General features: G+C 39.4%; 1 protein-coding gene across 1 annotated transcript in view; it reads right to left on the minus strand.

Moving 5' to 3' along the window:
• The window catches only part of LOC112150722 (inactive N-acetylated-alpha-linked acidic dipeptidase-like protein 2), a 321,270-nt gene that overhangs the window by 13,395 nt on the left and 288,545 nt on the right, over window positions 1-19,330 (minus strand). The window contains exons 14-15 of the mRNA XM_024279192.2: window positions 13,282-13,375; window positions 534-732 (exon numbers count right to left, since the gene is read on the minus strand). Of these exons, the coding sequence (XP_024134960.1) occupies window positions 534-732; window positions 13,282-13,375 (293 nt within the window). The remainder of the gene's footprint in view (window positions 1-533; window positions 733-13,281; window positions 13,376-19,330) is intronic.

Consider the following 19,330-nt stretch of genomic DNA (forward strand, 5'->3'; position numbering starts at 1 on the left):
AGAATCTACTATAAAAAGATGTACCAGCTTGAACTGCTTTGACCACCTATTTTTTACACTTCAGAAACCAAACTTCATTCAGTAGCAACAGCTGTTCAAGGGCAATATTTTTTTAAATCAAACACTAAACCACAAAGAAGCAAAGCAGGGGAAAAACGAAAGCTTCACTTGAAACTACATAGAGCTGATTCTTGAATAGAAGACAGTGGATAAAAATTCAATAAACTTAATGGAGTTACTTCCATGGATTGCATGTGAACATATACTTCTACTATTAGGTGCCCCAATCTCCAGGTTACCTTTCACTCCTAGAAAATAGTTACTGTATGAAAAAATTAACTCAGATGTGGACCAAACACCGCAGTGTGAAAGTGCCCTGAGACATTGCCGATACATCTATAATGTTTTCAGACATTTCTATAAGTAGTCACTGAATTCTTAGTTCATGGAGGACAACACTCCAACCAGATTAATAAACTGCCCCAAAAGGCCATGAGTCATTTTTAAGACGCAGATGGTAAGTTTTCTTCTACCTGAAAACACCAGGGGATGTCTGGGGCAAAATGAAGCTCTTCTCCAGGTCACGCAGCACATCATTCAGCATCCGCATGTGGGCGGGGTCGCGCTCTTTGGGGTCGTTAGCTGGCCTCATCATTTCTGACTGGAAGAAAGCTGCGTGGTCTCTGAGAGCGGAGGCTGAGGAGAGCAGCAGAGGAGGCGCGGCACTGATGTCTGGATGGTCAAGTGGGGAAAAGACACAAAAGAAGATGCAGATGAACAAACAAAATCCCACAAAGTTTCAGTAAAACTACAGATTTCTTTAGATGGTGTGATGAAGGGTCAGCCAAACTGTAACAGGGATTTCCTAGATTCTTTTAATACATTAAAACTTTTTCAGTTGAAGTGTATCTATGATGAACATTATATTACCTTTCACTTTTTAAGTGAGAAAACTTGCAGAAATTATACGCTTTTGTTCATCTGGTCTGCATTGTCAGATATGTGTTGGCATGTCTGTGAGGACAATGGCCATATTTTACAGTCATATAAAACAATACAATATATATTGCAATACTGGAATATGCAGAATAAACATGACAAAGCCTTTAAAATTGGTGATCAAATGAACAGCTGATCCAAACATGTTTTCTCTAGAATGATTTATAGATGTGAGAATCTATAGAAAAAAAACTCTGAACTTTTCAGGATTTTTTCTTCTACAGACTAACATTTTCTGACAGATAGAAACAATATCTTATGTGATATTAAGCAGCAGGATGTGGTGTTTCGTTATATTACAGCGGGCTCGGAGCAGAGCGTGACTCATTGGAGAATCATGAGAAGAGACAGCGGAGATTAAAACGGGCAGCGAAGCCTGTTCTTCCTTCAGATTTGAATGCCTCCGACTCTGGCCGCCAGCTGGGACTCATGAAATATTGTTTGACTGTTGTAATCCATCCTATCAAGTGGCACCCAGGTTCGTACTGGAGCGAGTTTGTGGTGGCTGTTCAGTTGGGACTTGGCCTCATTCTCCGGCAGTGAATAGGACTTTTCCTCCAAGGGACTTTCTAGGTAAAAGCCATTTTTACTGACAGCATGGAAATCCATAGATGTTGGCAAATACTGGAGTTTGGTTAAAGTTTGCCACAAGGACAGGGGACTCAGAGGTTGTTTATTTCCATGTCAGAAAAAGAAACTTTTTCAGTGAGGAATGTTCAGTACTTTTGTGCATTTCTAGCTGACAATTTTACGACATCCTTGTGTCACCTTGAACATGAAAACCAACTAAAAAAGCTGTAGCAAAGTCTATCTACAAAAGGATATTGACAAACATTTACTCCATCCATCTGTCCATCTTCCATTAATCCCTGGCTGTGTCGTATGAGCAACAGTCTAAGCCAGGGATAGGCAACTCCAGGCCTCGAGGGCCGCAATTTTGCATGTTTTCCGACATACTGGCAGGTTCTACTTGGCTGGACACACCTGAACCAGGTAATCAGTCATGAGTATGGCTTGGAAATCAGAAACTCATGCAGACACTGCGGCCCTCGAGGCCCGGAGTTGCCTATCCCTGGTCTAAACATAGATGCCCAGACTTCCCTCTGGGTATGCCTTGGGGTCCATGAACTATGAACATACCAGCTGAGTGGCCATGTGGTAGAGTGTCCACCCTGAGATTGAAAGGTCGTGGGTTCAAATCCCGGCCGAGTCATACCAAAGACTGAAAATGGGACCCAGTGCCTCCCTACTTGACACTCAGCCTTAAAGGGTTGGACTCGGGGGTTAAACCACCAAATGGTTCCCAAGTGCGGCTGTGTCCGCTCCCCCAGGGGATGGGTCAAATGCGGAGAACAAATTTCGCGCACTGAGGTGCATGACAAATAGTGGAACTTTAACTTTAATGAAGCATACCCAAGCCAGCAGACGTAGGCTCAATCCTAATTCTTCCCTTCTCCCTACCCCTACATTTTTTGCCCTCCAGATGGAGAGGCATGGAAAAAAGTTTCTCAGAATTCGGACGTCTCTTCCACTCGATGACGTCACCAATAGTCGCTGGTCAGCTAGGTTAGCGCGGAGCTTCCAGCGCTCGAATACACATACCAACAGCAGTTTTATAACTTTAAATAAGTCGTGCTAAAACAAAAAACCATTACTTACATTTAAATGTGAGCCTCTGTGGTTCATTTCATAGTGCACCCATGTGAAGAAAAACACTTCTCCTCTTCTGCACAGCACGATGTGGATACCCTTTACGACGGACGGCTCTCTATCCCTCCGCTTGGAGAGTTTCCTCTTAAAAAACAAATTCGAACAACCCTTGTACTACAAATGCCCTAACAAATTCTGATTGGGCCTTAGTCTGTCCTAGATTCTCTGAGGCCTCCGCCTAGTGGGACATGCCCAGAACACCTCCCCAGGGAGGCATCCAGACCAGATACTCGAGCAATCTCAACTTCTTTTTCTCGATGTGGAGAAGCAGTGGCTCTACTCTGAGCTCTCTCCTAGTGACAGAGCTTCTAACCCTATCTTTAAGGAAGTGCCGAGCCACCCTCTGGAGGAAGCTCATTTCAACTGCTTCTATTTGGGACCTTTTTCTTTATGTCATGACCCAGACCTCATGAGCATAGGTGAGTACTGAACGAAGATCAACCGATAAATTGGAAGCTTTGCTTTCAGGCTCAGCTCTCTTTACACCACAACGGACCGGTACAGCGACTCCATACCTTATCAATTCTTCTGTCAATCTCATGCTCCGATCTTCCTTTCCTTGTAAACAAGACCCCAAGATGCTCAAAATCTTCCACTTGGGGCAGGATCACTCCTCCCAGAAAGGGCAAACTACCTTTCCCTGGTCAAGGACCGTGGCCTTAGATTTAGCAGTGCTGACCCTCATCCCAGGCGCTTCACACTCTCAAGATCATAAACTGAACCAATGCATTCTGGACGGTATCCAATGATCTATTTCATATGAAAAAACCTTGACTTTCTTACTATCAAACTTATTGATGATATAAAGGATTATAAAACCATAAAAAATGAAATGTTGCCTCTATAGACATCATTTCTCTTTGTAATTTTCTCATGGAAATCTCAAGCATTTATGAACACAAAGTCTTGATAATTGGGTGCAAAATATTTATAGAAGTTATTCATCTAGCCTAAGGCTTAATACTTTTGCTTTGGGTTTTTAGGTATAAATATCTTTATCCTAATTGATTAAAATGTCTTTCATCTGAACCAGACATTTCTTTTGTCTTTAATGAAACACCAACAGAAAACAGTAGAGATCATTTGTCAAATGTGAGTCTCATCTCCTGAAAGCAAAAATGGCAAACTAAATTAACATTGTTTATCAGCTCTTAAAGTTCAAGACTAAAGTCTAAGTCCCCGTCTGTGGATTATATTTAGTTTGCTGTCACTTGATCTAACACTGTGTTTATATATCAAAAATCTGACTGTGTCAGTAAAACACTTTTGATATTTTATTTGAGTTGATAAAATTCTGCATTAATTAATAAATTACAAGAAATAGTATTTAGCTGCAGTCATGTAGACTTTGCAATGGTGCATTGTGGTTAAATAAAAAAGTTATATCTGAAGACAAAACTCCCACTTTCATCTGCCAATCTATTCCTAACTTTTCCATGGTCTGTGGGTTGTGAACAAACAGTTTAGATCTGTGAAACAGGTTCTAAGAACACCTATATAAATCGTAAGGGTAAGCAAGGGTGAAGTAGGTAAGATGTAGGCCTGTCATACAGGTTATTCATTTTTCTTACGTATTTTTTATTTATTAAACCCACTTGGAACCTATGCATGGCGCAGGGACCTATTACTGCTGTTCAAGTGAAAGTGCCACTCTTTGTGTGCCCCTTCCATTCCCTTTACATGATCCAAACCTATATGTTAGACCTAAGGAAATTAGACAATCGAAATGTAGTTTGTGTGGAAGTCTTACAGGTATTTACGGGTACTTGCATATCACCTGCACCCCATTTGCGTGCAGCCAGTAAGGTGGTAGTGCCTGGACTTCACAAATGATAGCAAAAGCATGTCGTACGATAGCATCACCCAAACGCCGAACGCATTCTCACTCCCAACTCGTCATGTATGGACGTTACTGGGTACTTGTAATTGGTACTGGGCCACAGACAGGGAAAAATGCATAGTCTAATCAGGGGCTCCGGACTGGTAACAGAACTTGGACCGCACCGGTACCCTAACCTGGTACCGGTATCTTAACCCTACTGTTCCACATCTGGTACTATGTCCTGAGGGTTGGGGACCTGTGATTGAATGAGAACAGCCAACATGTCAAAAAACAACCAGTAGGGGTCACCCAAAACATCAAAATGTGACACGGAGGGGGCCCAAACCATACATCCATATATGACGAGTTAGGCGTAAGAATGTGTAGATACCTCATAAGTGTGTGTAGCTTACAATAACCTTACAAATAGGTTCAAGGTTTTTATTTGTCATGTATGCATCAACTTACAGTGAGAAACATTGGAATTCTTGTGCAAAGCTCTCAGTCACAGCTCTCCGTCACAGTTTAGGTTAAGGGAAGACTATGAATTCTATCTTATGGGTCCAGATGACCCAAGCCTTACATTGATGTGTTATCCATCCCATGAAAAATGTGGAAGAAGCTGGACAGGATTTCATGTCTTCCCCAGACACCAGTGAAAATCAAAAATCATTGACAAAAAAAAAGTTCAGCAGACTATCTCGTGGGGTCCAGATGACCCCACTCCCAACATACCTATGATAGCACAAGGGTTATAGGCGCACAATTCAAAAGGGAACTGCAAGATCCGTCTCCACTCACTTTACGTGTCTACAACCTGTCTACAACTCTCCACAGAACGGGTCACGTACAGGTCAACTCCTGTGTGGGTGCATTGCATATGTACAGAGAACATGTCAGAGGAAATGACATTTATTAACATTTTTTTCCCTTAAGGATGATGAAAGCAGATTAAATTGGGAGGTGGGGGACTGTTCCTTTGTATTTTCTACTACTTTCCTGATTACACGCTGAGACCAGATTTTCATGGCTTTGTACTCATCAAGTCTATTCACGGGCTGAAATAAATTATCAAGCCAAATCATTGGAATCAAGGTCAGAGTCTTCTATAGAAAACTGTCAAAGCACTTCACACATACAACTTCGTCTGTGCACTGAAAGTCACGAGTGAGTTTGTGTAGATACAGCCTGGAAACAGACTTCTACCACTAAAGCAAATTACGGCTAAAGAGCAAGGACAGACGCTCAGTGTGATCAAAGGAAGAATAATTCTGGTTTCCTGGAATTGGAGCCGGAGGGCAAAAACTCTACAATTAAATTTACATAACTTGATACCAAAGACAGAGCAAATTAAGAAACTCTGGTCAGAATGTGAATGAAAAATAACAATATAATCACTGAGAGCTGCTGCCGTCGAGCTCACACTCCAAAACCTAGATACTCCAGATGCTTCGAAATCCAGATTATGCTGGAAATGTTGTAATACGTGCAACGGCTAATATCAGGAGATTCTAAGTACGGTAATATTCAAAATTGGCCTAATGAACATATTCGTTTTCAATAATGGAGAAGGTAATTTCCATTCATACATCAATGTGACTAGATTAAAGTATTTCTGATTTCTGCAGGTCAGCATAACATTAACAACTGTGGAAAAAGGGCAGACATAAACTCTGTCTTCATATTTAAAAAAATACCATGTCACACTTAAAAAAAAATCATAATCTTTTATGCCTTTGAACAAGCGTTTATTTATTAGTTATTTTAGTAATCCAAAAGTTTTCTCTCTTTTTCTGTAGAAATATTTCCTTTAAATATTTTTGAGTCATGTTCCAACTTCTAATGTCTTTTCTAATTATTTTAGTTATCTTGTGGGCGTGACTAAAAATAATCCTAGCTGTCTTTGATTGCAGCTACGGCCTACAGCCTGTACAGAAGAAGTTAGCTTTTGGTAGTGCAAGCTTTGACCATCCAATCAGAGGCATCTTCACGAGCCCAGTGTCATCTTCAGTCCTCAAGAAGCTACTGAAACAAATTCTGATTGGTTGAATAACTGCAAATGTGTTTAATCCATATATGGCTATGGTTTTAAAAGAAGTGGGTTTTTTTTATGGAAAGTCATCCCTAAAAACAGAATTGAGGAGGGAAGCACTGACTGCATAAGCGTATATGAGTGTAAGGCAGACTTTCATGAACTTAGAAGCAAGTGAAGGCTAAAATCTGAATAGTTAGAAACTTTAATGTGAAAAAAACAGTCTGACAGAAGTGCAGCCGGGGTGTAGGGCTACAAGAGTAGCTGATAGAACAGTTGGAATGATCTAAAATATATTTTGGGCAAATATATATAAATAAAAAAACATTTCTATGTGATTTAGATACTTATTTTTAGATAATTTAGGCCTTCACTGAAGGCTTTGCAGGCCCTGACGGCAAGCTACTGCTATACACAAAATATGCAGCCATTGAACGTGCATTAAAAGTTAAACCAGGTCCAATTTTGACCAATTAGGAACTTTGATTTGGTAGTGATGTGAAGGGTACCATTCCTTCTAATTCATAGATGTGCAAATTGTTTGAAAATTGATAGTGAAATTAATAATTGTAGAACTGTGAAAGAAAAAGCCTAGAGCAAGATTTCGCACCAGACCTCTTCCAACTGTAAGTGGTGAACATGCACTAGTAAATAGTGGAAAAATACGCCTCTCCTGGTTGTCCAGTGTGAATACCATTGGCTAAACATGCATTCAAGAATGCATGTTTAGTGCTTCTTATACTGGTGTGAGCGTAGAATCAGAGTTTAAGAAAAACAGAACATAAAGTGTCGTGCTCTGTGGCGCTCAAACCCTCACCCACCAAATCTTTTTTTCACACAACCCAGGAAGTACTAAAAGTAACAGTTCTTCGAGAGACCACAAGGGGTTGCTATAAGGGAAGCAGTTGTTCATTGATTCCCAAATAAAAAGGTCAGATATTACACCAAGAATAAGCTTACATGAGTCATGCTATTTGACTTTTTTTCTTTACATTTTATTGCTTTATTTTGTATTTATGAAAACTGTGGGGTTTCTGTCCATTTGTTCTTATTAGAACTTAAATTGGGCGTATTTCTAAGAATTAACAGCTTAAAAACCCTAACAGAGCTTCAAACTTTACTTAGCAATTTCAAAACATTGCTGAGGTGAAAAGAGCAAAATGAAGGGAATCGTTTTCCCAATTTTATGCTTTATTTTTACTGTGCAGAATCCAATTAGTGACATCAGGGAAAATCTATGTAAGCCTTGTTGCCACTGAGCGGTCCGGTATTTTAGGAATTAGGAATTTCCATCGTAAAATTGACCCATGACACAGTTCCGACACGTACCTCCTAAAGGCCCCCCATACGTTGGAGGTCCATAGAACAGGACGGTTCCAAAGGAGTCGCTGTAGCCACCCGTTGATTGGCAGAAAGTGATGACGACATTTGAAACCACCATTTTGGTGCTAAGCTAGCGTTTCCATTTTCCTCTTTACTGTGGTATCCAGCTTAGCAGCAATGACCCAATGACACGCTAGCGTCTACATCACGTATGTGCCATGAAAACAAACCACTCAGTGGAAGCAAGTCTTAACTGAGTGGAAATGTTTACCAGAATTAACTGGACTGTACCGTACTACTGCTTACCAGACAATGCCGTACTACTCCTTACGGGATCGCACCATGCCACTCCTTACCGTACCGTACTACTCCTTACTGTACCGTACTACTCCTTACTGTACTACTCCTTACTGTACCGTACTACTCCTTACCGTAACCGTACTACTCTTTACCGTAACCGTACTACTCCTTACCGTACCGTACTACTCTTTACCGTACCGTACTACTCCTTACCGTACCGTACTACTCCTTACCATACCGTACTACTCCTTACCGTACCGTACTACTCTTTACCGTACCGTACCACTCCTTACCGTACCGTACTACTCCTTACCGTACCGTACTACTCCTTACCGTACCGTACCACTCCTTACCGTACCGTACCACTCCTTACCGTACCGTACTACTCCTTACCGTACCGTACTACTCTTTACCGTACCGTACCACTCCTTACTGTACCGTACTACTCCTTACCGTACTACTCCTTACCGTACCGTACCACTCCTTACCGTACCGTACTACTCCTTACCGTACCGTACCACTCTTTACCGTACCGTACTACTCCTTACCGCACCGTACTACACCTTACCGTACCGTACTACTCCTTACCGGACCGTACTACACCTTACCGTACCGTACTACTCCTTACCAGACTGCACTGTACTACTCCTTACTGAACCATGTCGTACTTCGCCATACCGGACCGTATCAGACCGCTCAGTGAAATCAAGGTTTTAGTGTATTGTAGTGATACTGTCCACTGTCCATTGTAGGAGTTAGGTTTGGTTCAATTGATGCAGAACCATGAGTAAATTGGTTATTTACATGCAAGACCTTTGCAATGTAGTTCAATGTTTGTATGTTCTGTTCAATGTTAAACCGGCCTATTAAATGGTTATCCAAGGGACATTGGACTCCGCCATTGTGCCACCTGAATTTCCAGCTGCCTGGGGACCTGTAGTGTATGAGACACTGGTCAGCTCATTTTCCTGCCTGCTCGAAAAGTTTAGTCAGTGGACGCTAGCACCTCGCTAGTCAGCTTAGCAGAGCTACGCGTTACAATGGCCACTACAGTGTATTTATCTGTGGTGATGGTGCAGTCTGTTTTCTCCTTCATTTCTGCTACTTTTAGCTCAGAGGTGATGAAATCCTTGAGATTTTTTGTGGCTAAAGAAAAGCATCTGGATAAACTGATGTTCATTCTGATAAAAAAAAAAACTTGTATGTTTGCAACATGTGCAACTACCTCAGCACAGACACTAAGACACAACTGTTCTTTGTGAATTGTTGGAAGTAAATCTGTTTTGTTGTCCATAAAAAAGTGGTATAAAAGTCCTGCTGTCTCTCACAGACAAAGAAAAAAGCTTCCAGAGAACCTTTAGTGCCACATAGAAACTCATTTAATACATAAGACATGAAAAAACATGTTATTCACTGAATAAAGACAACTAGTCTCGATGGCTGCCCTACCCCCATGGCCAGATTAGTTTATCACAGTCTGAGTACTTGTAATATCAGAAGTACTTAACATGCGCGGAAAGACATGTGATAATTTCAGACTTAATGGTTCAATTATAACCATTTAATGAAATGATGCTCCTATGTCAGCGTTGATGAGAACATGGTCAAACTTTGTTTGAGGCCCCTGCTGAGGGATGTTCTAAACATCACTGCATTTAACTACACAAGATCTGTGTTAGATCAGACTAGACCAGCTCAAAGACACTCTGGCATTAGAGGACATGAAATGGAGAACTTTAAAAAGTTTCAATTAGCTGCATCTGCTTGATCTAAGGGGGCTTTAGTCTGTCAGTTATAACCGCAGTCAGGGTTCATGCTGGCAGTGAGGTATTTTACATATCTATAGGTTTGCATCCACTACACATCCACCAAAACCCCACAGAATCGTTTTTTCCAATCAACACACTCACTGTCACATCATACAACACTTTCACTCAGTGAAGAAATAACATTCCTGTTCACAAGCCCAGATCTCTGGAGAACTAAATCATCATACAAGGTCTAAAATTTGCTTGGGGTCTCAGAGCAATGGAGGACCTCTAATTCTTGGTCACGGAGGACGATGTGAACATAGCTTTATAGAAAACATCAGAAGCGAAGACATCTGAAAATGGTTTGTAAGGTTTGTTTGTATTCCATCCTGCAGTTGAATTAGTGCCCAGAGTAACAAGAATCAAAGTGAGGACAAACACAACTTGTAAGTCCAGCGCACGGGTGCCAAAACTTTTTCTCTCAAAGGGCCAAAATCAAAATGGGATTCCGGTCCACGGGTTGAATACAATATTTTTTTGCATGTCATGAAATTAAAGGAGAAAATTAATAATATGGTTTAATTAATTAATTTTATTCTGTATTCATTAAGGTAACACATAGTAAGAATAAGTAAATAACATTTGTCTTTGAAACCTTGAACAGCAAGGCCTCACTGGCCATTTTCATTGAAAAACATGAGCAAGCCAATCCTAAAGAGAGACGTGGAGCTGGTCTTTGGACTTTATCCATTTGCCATTGCTGTTGTCGCTCCATCTTGGCTAGCGGAAAAAGGCCACAAACAGAAGTGACCCTGAAGGCTCTTGGGAATTTCTAACACACACAAAAAACCCAGGGCTAACTCACTTAGGGGGTTGCTTCACCCATAGCTGCAGGCAAAGAAAGTGATAACAGCACCACCCGGAGGCCGAAAGTATATTACACCCGTAGAGTTTTGGAACACCATAGAGAACCAATGGTAAACAGGTGAGGGGTTGAATCACTCCGTGACTTCTGCGGCCACAACTTGGCGGGCCAAAAGATAACTTTTGGCGGGCCAATTTGGCCCACGGGCTTCACTTTTGGCACCCATGGTCCAGAGGATCAAGAAGAATTGGTTGTCTTGCAGGACTGTGGACCTCATGGGCGTCACAGATGTTTGTGTGTGTTCAGCTAAAATAAATTTTGAATAGGTTGCTGGTCTTTTTTCTCCTAAGTTCTTATAAAATTACACAAATGAGCTCAATTTTGCAACGCTAAAAGAACAAGAACACTATGCACTGTAGTTACTGATGTTTTACTCAACCATGACTGCAAATGTTTCGATACAAAGACAAGTAATGGGCAAAAGTTCCTGTTTCCCGTAGCATTATTGCTACTTTAATGTGAAGAATTCTTCCTCCAGATCAGGATTTTCCAGCAGGATCCAGCAGCTGTTAGTGAAATGGACTTTTCCATGACACAACAGGTGTGTCTTAACAACAATCAGGTGACATAATTATTAAAAACATGACATTCTTTGGCGGAGTATTACAAAAAAACCCTGCTCACCCACTCTTGCCACCAAGACACCGATGAGCACTGAGTGACAATGTAATGAAGAAACAGACAAAGAACCTGGAGGCAAGTATAATAATCTTCTCCTTCTCAGGTTATAATCTTTCCATTAGTCTCAGATGAGGAGGCATAACCGCTCAATCTAGGCCTTAATGGGACAGTGCTTATATGCTCAGGCAGAGCTGCTGAACCTGCGGCACAGACTGATTACTTTAGTGACAAAATGAATGAGAGCTGAGCTGGAGCCGCATGTCTGTCCATCTGCGATGCTTTAAACCTCACAGTCTATAGCAGATCAATACTTTGTGGTTTATACATTTACTTTCCCTCAGGCAGAAAAATGAGTTTATAGCGTATGTTTCTGTCTGCTCAGAGAGCTCTCTCTGCAGAAACTCCTCCACTTTAGGGTATAGAAGCGTGGGTTTAGTTAAGTTTGCAGCAAGCGTTTAACACTTTATTAAAAGACAATCTTTGTATTCAAGGTCACACCCAGATAGTTCATGTTCTTAGACTTAATAAGATTTGTCCCACTCAGCTGGAAGGCTTGTACAGCACATTATTTATGCTGAATTTTTAAACATTTAACTTTGCACATTTTTTATTAGTTTTGTCTAAATCACTTCACTACTCAATACTTTGTGCACTACATTACGTGTTTGTCATTTTTTGAAGTGTCCAAATCTATGATTCCAAAATCCAATGCTCTAGAAATTTCAAAGAAGTAAAAAAATGCTCACCAGATTGGCAAGCATAGACCATAATGCATTGCGTTTGAACAATTTTTCATGTGAAAAAAAAAAAAAAAAAACGTTATTTTTTATAAAATAATCCCAGTTTTCATCTTCAGAACACAGTGGATTCATAAATAGTCTTCGTAAAATGCTCGTATTTATTAGTTGTTTTGTTTTTTTTTTACTTTGGGAGATTAGTGACGTCATATTTGCTGTAAAAAAAAAAAACAAGTAGTGACCATTGGTTTTAAGATCATAAATATAGTATAAATATTTGAAATAAATGAAACTCATAAATAGTGGACTTTAATCTAAAATTTGTTCTTCTTCCCTCTGATGCTACATTAGCTGCGTTTCTTTTCACTATGAAATGTGAAAATTGGATTTGCGATACTAAATTCGCCTAATGGAATGTAAAAAAAAAAAAAATAGCATGTTTGTGCACGAAATGTTTGATGAAGGTGGTTTTTGAGGCATATCGAAATTGACACATTTTGCAAAACTATAATGAAAACGCTCTTAGAATTAAATAAGTAACATGTCCAACCACACATCGTGCCTTTGGCACTGCACAGTAAAGTTAAGCTCTTCATTTAGAATTGTTGGATCCACAACAATTTCCTAAAATCTCTTCATCCGTAGCCCCTCCCACGTAGCTTGCTACTCCATGGCCAAAAGATGCCGAAGTTTCCTTTGATAGATGATGAGGAGCGCTAGTGCGGAGGCAGGAATTTGACTTTATCACGTGAGTTATTTTGTGTTTATTTGCACAATTATGATTGAATAGCAACAGTATAATTGCTAAATTGTGTTTTTTGGACATTTCTGGAATTTTGAAAATGTTTAGTGCGTTTGTGTAACGAAAACAAAGCTACTCACACCAGGCATGTGATGTTTGTTCAAGAATGTGCAAACAGAGATGTAATATTAACTCAATATAAAAGGGAGAATATGATTTTCCGATGAGCAATAAGCTCTTTTAGCATTTGCCAAAGCATTAAACTCTTTAACATTTTACCATCCCACTACAACAATCCCACAATATCATTTTCATTCACCTTTAAGTTTGTTTTGAACATCCAGCGTGATATCCAGAGGGTAGAAGGGCAGCACAGGATCGTTGACCAGCCGTAGCAACGCCTCAGCTGTCATCTGTAAAACAGGCACAGGAAAAACAAACACCATTATTCCAAAATGAGTCTTCTCAAAAATGGCTGTCCAATGGTCTCTATTCCAACCCTTTAAGGCCATGTCGCACTGCTGCTACCTACAATTTGCGCATTGTCCACGTATGTCATTTCGTTTATTTGTGATGCATGCGTGATATATGTTATATCATGTGTTTTTTGCGTTCATCATTAGTTCATGTGTGCAGATATCTTTTGAGGGTTTTGGCTGATGGGTCTGCATAATTTCGGTTTAGAGCTGTTCAAGATTTTTGGTCAGTTGAGAATAATGAAAGAATTCAATGCAGTTCATATGCAATTATTATGTAAATCTTACAAATTTGTGTTTGATTTTTTTACAAGATGGATACAGAAAACTTGTGTCTTTCCATGCCCATTCAGGCATGTAGCACTGATGTAAAACTTTTCTTTTACGTATATGGTGCTCATATCCCGTTTAAATTACATAATTGACACATGAATGAACTGACACACTAATGAATTGCATATAAATAGCCCAACGGTTCATGCACAATTCACGTTGTGTGACAGGTATACTGGCAAATCTTTCACCCCTCCAGCCGTCTATACCAAGTGGAAGTCTCTCGCTCCCCCGGTCAAGCTTATCTAGGTGGTGCTGCCTGGAAGACAAATTTCTATTTTGTGGCCAAAGATTAGGATTTTGTAATTTTGTGCAAACAAATTAGCATTTTGTGCGCACAAGTTAGCATGTGAGCACAAGTTAGCATTTTATGTGCACAAGTTAGCATTTTATGTGCACAAGTTAGCATGTGAGCACAAGTTACTATTTTATGCACACAAGTTAGCATGTGAGCACATATTAGCATTTTGTGTGCACAAATTTATATTTTGTGTGTACATAAGTTAGCATTTCCCATGCAGAAATTTATATTTTGCGTGCACAAGATAACATAGATTGTGTGCACAAGATAGGCTACTAATTTGTCTACACAAAATACAACTTTAGCGCATGAAATTCTAAGTTGCAGCCATAAATAGCTATTTGCGCATGCAAAAATTAATGTGTGCGCCCAAGTGCTTAAATGTGCGAACAGAATGTTAAGTTTAGAGAAGTTGTATTTATTTCTTTTTTTGTTATGGCCAGGGCTTGGTTGCTTGAGCTTATGAAAACTTGTAAGCAAATGGGAGAGAGCGAAAACAAAGAGATGCTGGGATATCAAAGTAGGGTTACATCCGCGCCAACAGTCCCACCCACAATCCAGAGGCGAATTTCTTCTGAGGTCCTGCAGCATTGCAGAAAAAGTCTTTAAAAAATGACAAAGGCTATTTGATTTTTGTAAAAATCTGCATAATCATCATTAAGAGACCACTGGGAACAATTACACAATAGAAGAAATATAGTTGGAGTGGAACTTGAAGCAGCTCACACGTCGACCTGCTCATACAAACTCATAATCTCTGATTTTGACAGAATGATTCTGTCTAAACTGATTAGCCAATCATCTCCTTTTTCTGTCAGTACCTTATTTTAGCCTCTTAACAGCAAATCAAAGTGCAAACAGATAAACTGATTATAGATAATTCAAATAGAATCTGTTTCTTGTAGTTCAGTTTTGGATCACTTTGGACTGTCAGTTTATCATGTCATGATGAGAAACACACTGTCATGACCTTTGGTGAACTGAAGCGTGAAAAGGGCTCCATCAAGCCAGATGCCCTTCATCATCAGTGAGGTGGGAGTCCATCTGATGTGTGTGATACAGTATTGTTGCAGTAACATCAGGAAAAATGGTCTGTTACAATCATTGGCTTTTCAGTACTGGGCTTTCGTTTGACTACTAAACATCCTCATTTGATTCTGAATTATTCTTAAACAACATAACGTGATGTCATTTTTTGGCACATTTATGTTCCCAATCAGACATACTGTGTCTGCAGAGACTAATGTTTCATTTACTGAGGAATTTTGAAGAAAAGAACATTCCAATTTTGGTTTCATTAAACTAAATAGTTTCTTTGTTTAACACGAAAATTACTAATTATTTTCATTTATATTAAAGCTACTAATGTAACTGTAAAAGTTGAATAGAATAGAGAGAATAGAAAATACTTTATTAATCCCTTTGGAAGTCCTCAAGGAAATTCAGGTACAGCTCTGGAGAAAATAATTAAAATGTTTGCTTCTGTTGATCTTTGCTACAGCAGATTGAGAAATGTTGTTTTTTTTTCTTCTAGGAATTGAATCAACTTAAAAAGAAAATGAAATTACCTGGAAATTGAACCTTTTTTTGTCTGTTTATGATAAGGAACTTGTGTCTGCAGAGAAAATTACAGTTGTATGGTGTAAGAGAAAATGTTAGTTTTCACAGCTTTACTAGAAATGACTGCAATGTGTGGGAGATCATCTCAAGGTGATCTTTTGTTCCTTTCTGATCTTCATGTCAGTGTTTGAGATCATCTCCTAAAGTTGTGTTTTAAAGCCTGCACCAACAAAAAAAAACCTTAAACAAAAACATGTTTGTTTTAAAGCAGCAAGTAATTGTGTGCTTATGAATTAATACCTAACCAAACCCTACTTGGGAATAGCGGAATTATAATAAAATGTGGAAATTAGATAAATTTGCGTTGGGTAATTAAATAAAGTACAGAACAGTTTGTTTTGGATACAACTTTCTCCAAAATGTGCACGAATGAGTAAGAAATTACCATAAAAAGCACAAACATGAATATCACATGTTTTTGGAGAATGAATCAGAATCAAATGAAGATATTTGGTCAATTTAGAAACATACCTGATGTTAAATGAATGGAAACTGTTGAAAACAAGATTTAAACTACTATGGACTGTGTTTCAAAATTACTGTAAAAATGTGCTTACGTCAAAAGATGTACAGAGATTGATGACAAAAGGTGAAGCTCACAGCCATCTTCATTCTTTCATGATGATATGATACTCTGCCAGATGAAGGAAATCTTGGGCCTTGGTAATAAGAATTAACTAAAAGAAAGATACATTTAAATCAGGGGTCTCAAACTGGCGGCCCGTGGGCCATTTGCAGCCCCCGTAATGTCTACTAAACAATTTCCTCTGCATGTCCACGTTTCTTTGTTGATAGCTTTGTATTTGCTTTGTGATGTTTCAGCTTTATGCTTAAAACGTTGCATTTGCTATTGTTGTTGGGTCTGGTCATCAGACAAGTCCTTAGCAGCTGCTGCTAGCATTGTTAGCTCCTGTCGTTTCACAGGACATGCAGAAGATATTGCTTAGTAGTACATAGACATAAACAAATGTACAACAAACTTGTTCAGCAGACATAGACAATGGACCACAGACATCCAGTGGACGCAAAAACAGATTTTTGGCTCAAATGGAGCCCCATACAGCCCAGGCTGAGCCAGACTCCGCCTTCAGGGACCTGAAGGTAAGCTGAATTTAACAACCCTGATTTAAATGCTTCTGTTCTTTTGTAGCCCGATAGACAAATGAGAAGCAGGCATGCCTATTGACTGCTGACAGGAGAAAGGTGTTGATTGGTCGATTTGTTTAGTCAGAACAATCCTGTCAAAAGTCTGAGGTTGTAATTTGAGTGTGTGTGTTGATCTGTATGTGAGGATTTGCCAAACAAAAAATAACAAAACAAAAAAACTTGTGTACATTTGCTGTTTTAAGAACTTACACAGTATATCCAAATGCCTGTAATTATTTTGGAAGTGGAAAGATTATTTCCAGCTGCTGATCCTTTTAGCACAAGGACTCATTTCGATTGTGGTTGTGGCACAGAGGAAGAGCCGTTGACCTCTAACTAGAAGGTCACAGGTTCAGTTCCCACCCTGCCTGCATGTGTCAAAGTGTCCTTGGGCAAGACTCTGAACCTTACATTGCTCCAGATGGTCTGGTTGGCATCATGTTTGGCAGCTCCGCCACTATCAGTGTGTGAATGTGTTTGTGTCTGCATGGACGAATGTGACTGTGACTGTAAAGAGCTTTGAGACTTAATATATCTCTTAGAGGAAAACATACACAACTCGCATTGTGTTAGAGATATTGTTACATTACTGCTTCTAATATTTGTTCTGAATTTCAATAACATAAAACTTAGTTTGATATTAATAATATTAAACAAGAAAAAACACAATTGTCACAAGTTTGACATTAGTTACCCTCAAAATTGGGACTAGAATAAAGATAGACCCACATAACAAAAATTGACAATGCAATTGTGGCTATTTCCACCATTTGTCGCAATGACAGTTTGACCGCGGCGTCTCATGCTCCTCGCCACACTCGTGATTGTTCTGAGGTGTTCCACTCTTCCACAAGTGTTACATGCAGTTCTGCCAGGTCACTTGGGAGTACGATCGTCCAGTCTTTGCTTCAGTTGGTCCCAGACGTGCTCTGTGGGATGCAGGTCAGGGGTCATTGCTGGCCATAAACGTGGATTATTTACTGTCTCTGAGGTAAAAATGTGATTGGAGTTTTTTACATATGAAGACATCATTTTACAACTGCAGAATACTTTTGAAAGCAATTTTACTCCATAATAGGATATATAGGAAAACATGTTTAAAAAAACATGAAATGTTCTGTATGTTAGAGAATATAAGAGTTAAATGTGAGCTAAAGCTTTGGACAAAAAAAAAAAAGCAACAACCATGTTTAGCTTGGAAGAAGATTTCCCATCAGGAATTGGAACCAAAGAGGCACCCAGAGAGCAAAGAGACATCTAGATATTTCAGATGACAGCTGCAGCAGAATCAGTTTAAATATCAGGTTTAAAAGAGCAGAACAACATGCTGAAGCTTCACAACTTAACCAGTGATTAAAAAGGTTTTTGAAGACTTTCAAAATACACCACAACTGGAAGTCAGATGTGCTGCAGTCTGGCCTCCGACATCTAAAATGTGAAGCAAGAAGCCGATTGAACCTTCTCAACATTTGTCTGCAAGTATTCAGGAAATACCTTTCTGCATACAAATCTGTGCTTTGTGAGAGCAGCCTTTGGGGGAGGATTAGCACATTGATTTGAAGCTGGTAGGTAAAAGTGAGGCAGATAGCACTCATCAAAAGACTATAATGGAGTGGGAAAGAAAACGCAGCTAATTTCTTATTTACAGCCTCATTTCTGCCTTTTTCTGAGACAGAAATGAGGCACACTAGAAAAGGAAGAGAAGAGGAATTCTGTGTGGGGATGGACGCTGTTGTTCCATTTTGTAATGTAGTGTTTCTAAAGAAACACTCAGAATAAATGGTGTGTTTTTTGGCATTTTCCTGATTATATATATATATATACTGTAAAAAGTGAAACATTGGATCAATTAACGAAAGCTCTGTAAATTGTTACAATTTGTTTAAAAATATTAGTTTTTATCAAATTAAAGTTTTGAGTTGAGATAACAAAAAATGTAACAAATTGCATAATTTTTGTTATTTTGAAAATGTGAATAATGTTGTAAAGAGAGAGGAAGAAGAAGAAAAGGCAGAAACAGAAGGTTGACTAAAACGGTCACAGAGATCATGCGAGGTAGAGAAACATGGCAGTCGGGGTGCAGAAGACGTGCCCCTCACACGTTTCCTTTTTTTCTCACCCATTCTCGTTCTGCAGACCCCCACCCCCTTCGTCTCCTTTTCCTGGTTCGACCTTTAAGATTTTAATGAAACCGGCACGGTAAAAGTTACATTTCCAGGGTAAAGCACCGTGCAGCAGTTGTCCCTTTCCGTGAAGTCATTTAATGCATACATTAGAGCTGCTAAAGGTCAAAGGTGACATGAAGCCATTGTGATTGATACTCAAAGAAGAGGAAGACCCGACCTTCTTTCGGTGACCCCTTCCTGAAGGTTTCTGGATTAAAAAGGTGATGGTAGATTAGAATGTGATTTTAGTTTCTATATATATATATAGAAAGAAGAGAGAGAGAGAGAAAGATGCACCTGAAAAAAACCTTAAATATTTTTTTCTTT

This window comes from Oryzias melastigma, linkage group LG4 (assembly GCF_002922805.2).
Source record: "Oryzias melastigma strain HK-1 linkage group LG4, ASM292280v2, whole genome shotgun sequence".
NCBI classification, from domain to species: Eukaryota; Metazoa; Chordata; class Actinopteri; order Beloniformes; family Adrianichthyidae; genus Oryzias; species Oryzias melastigma.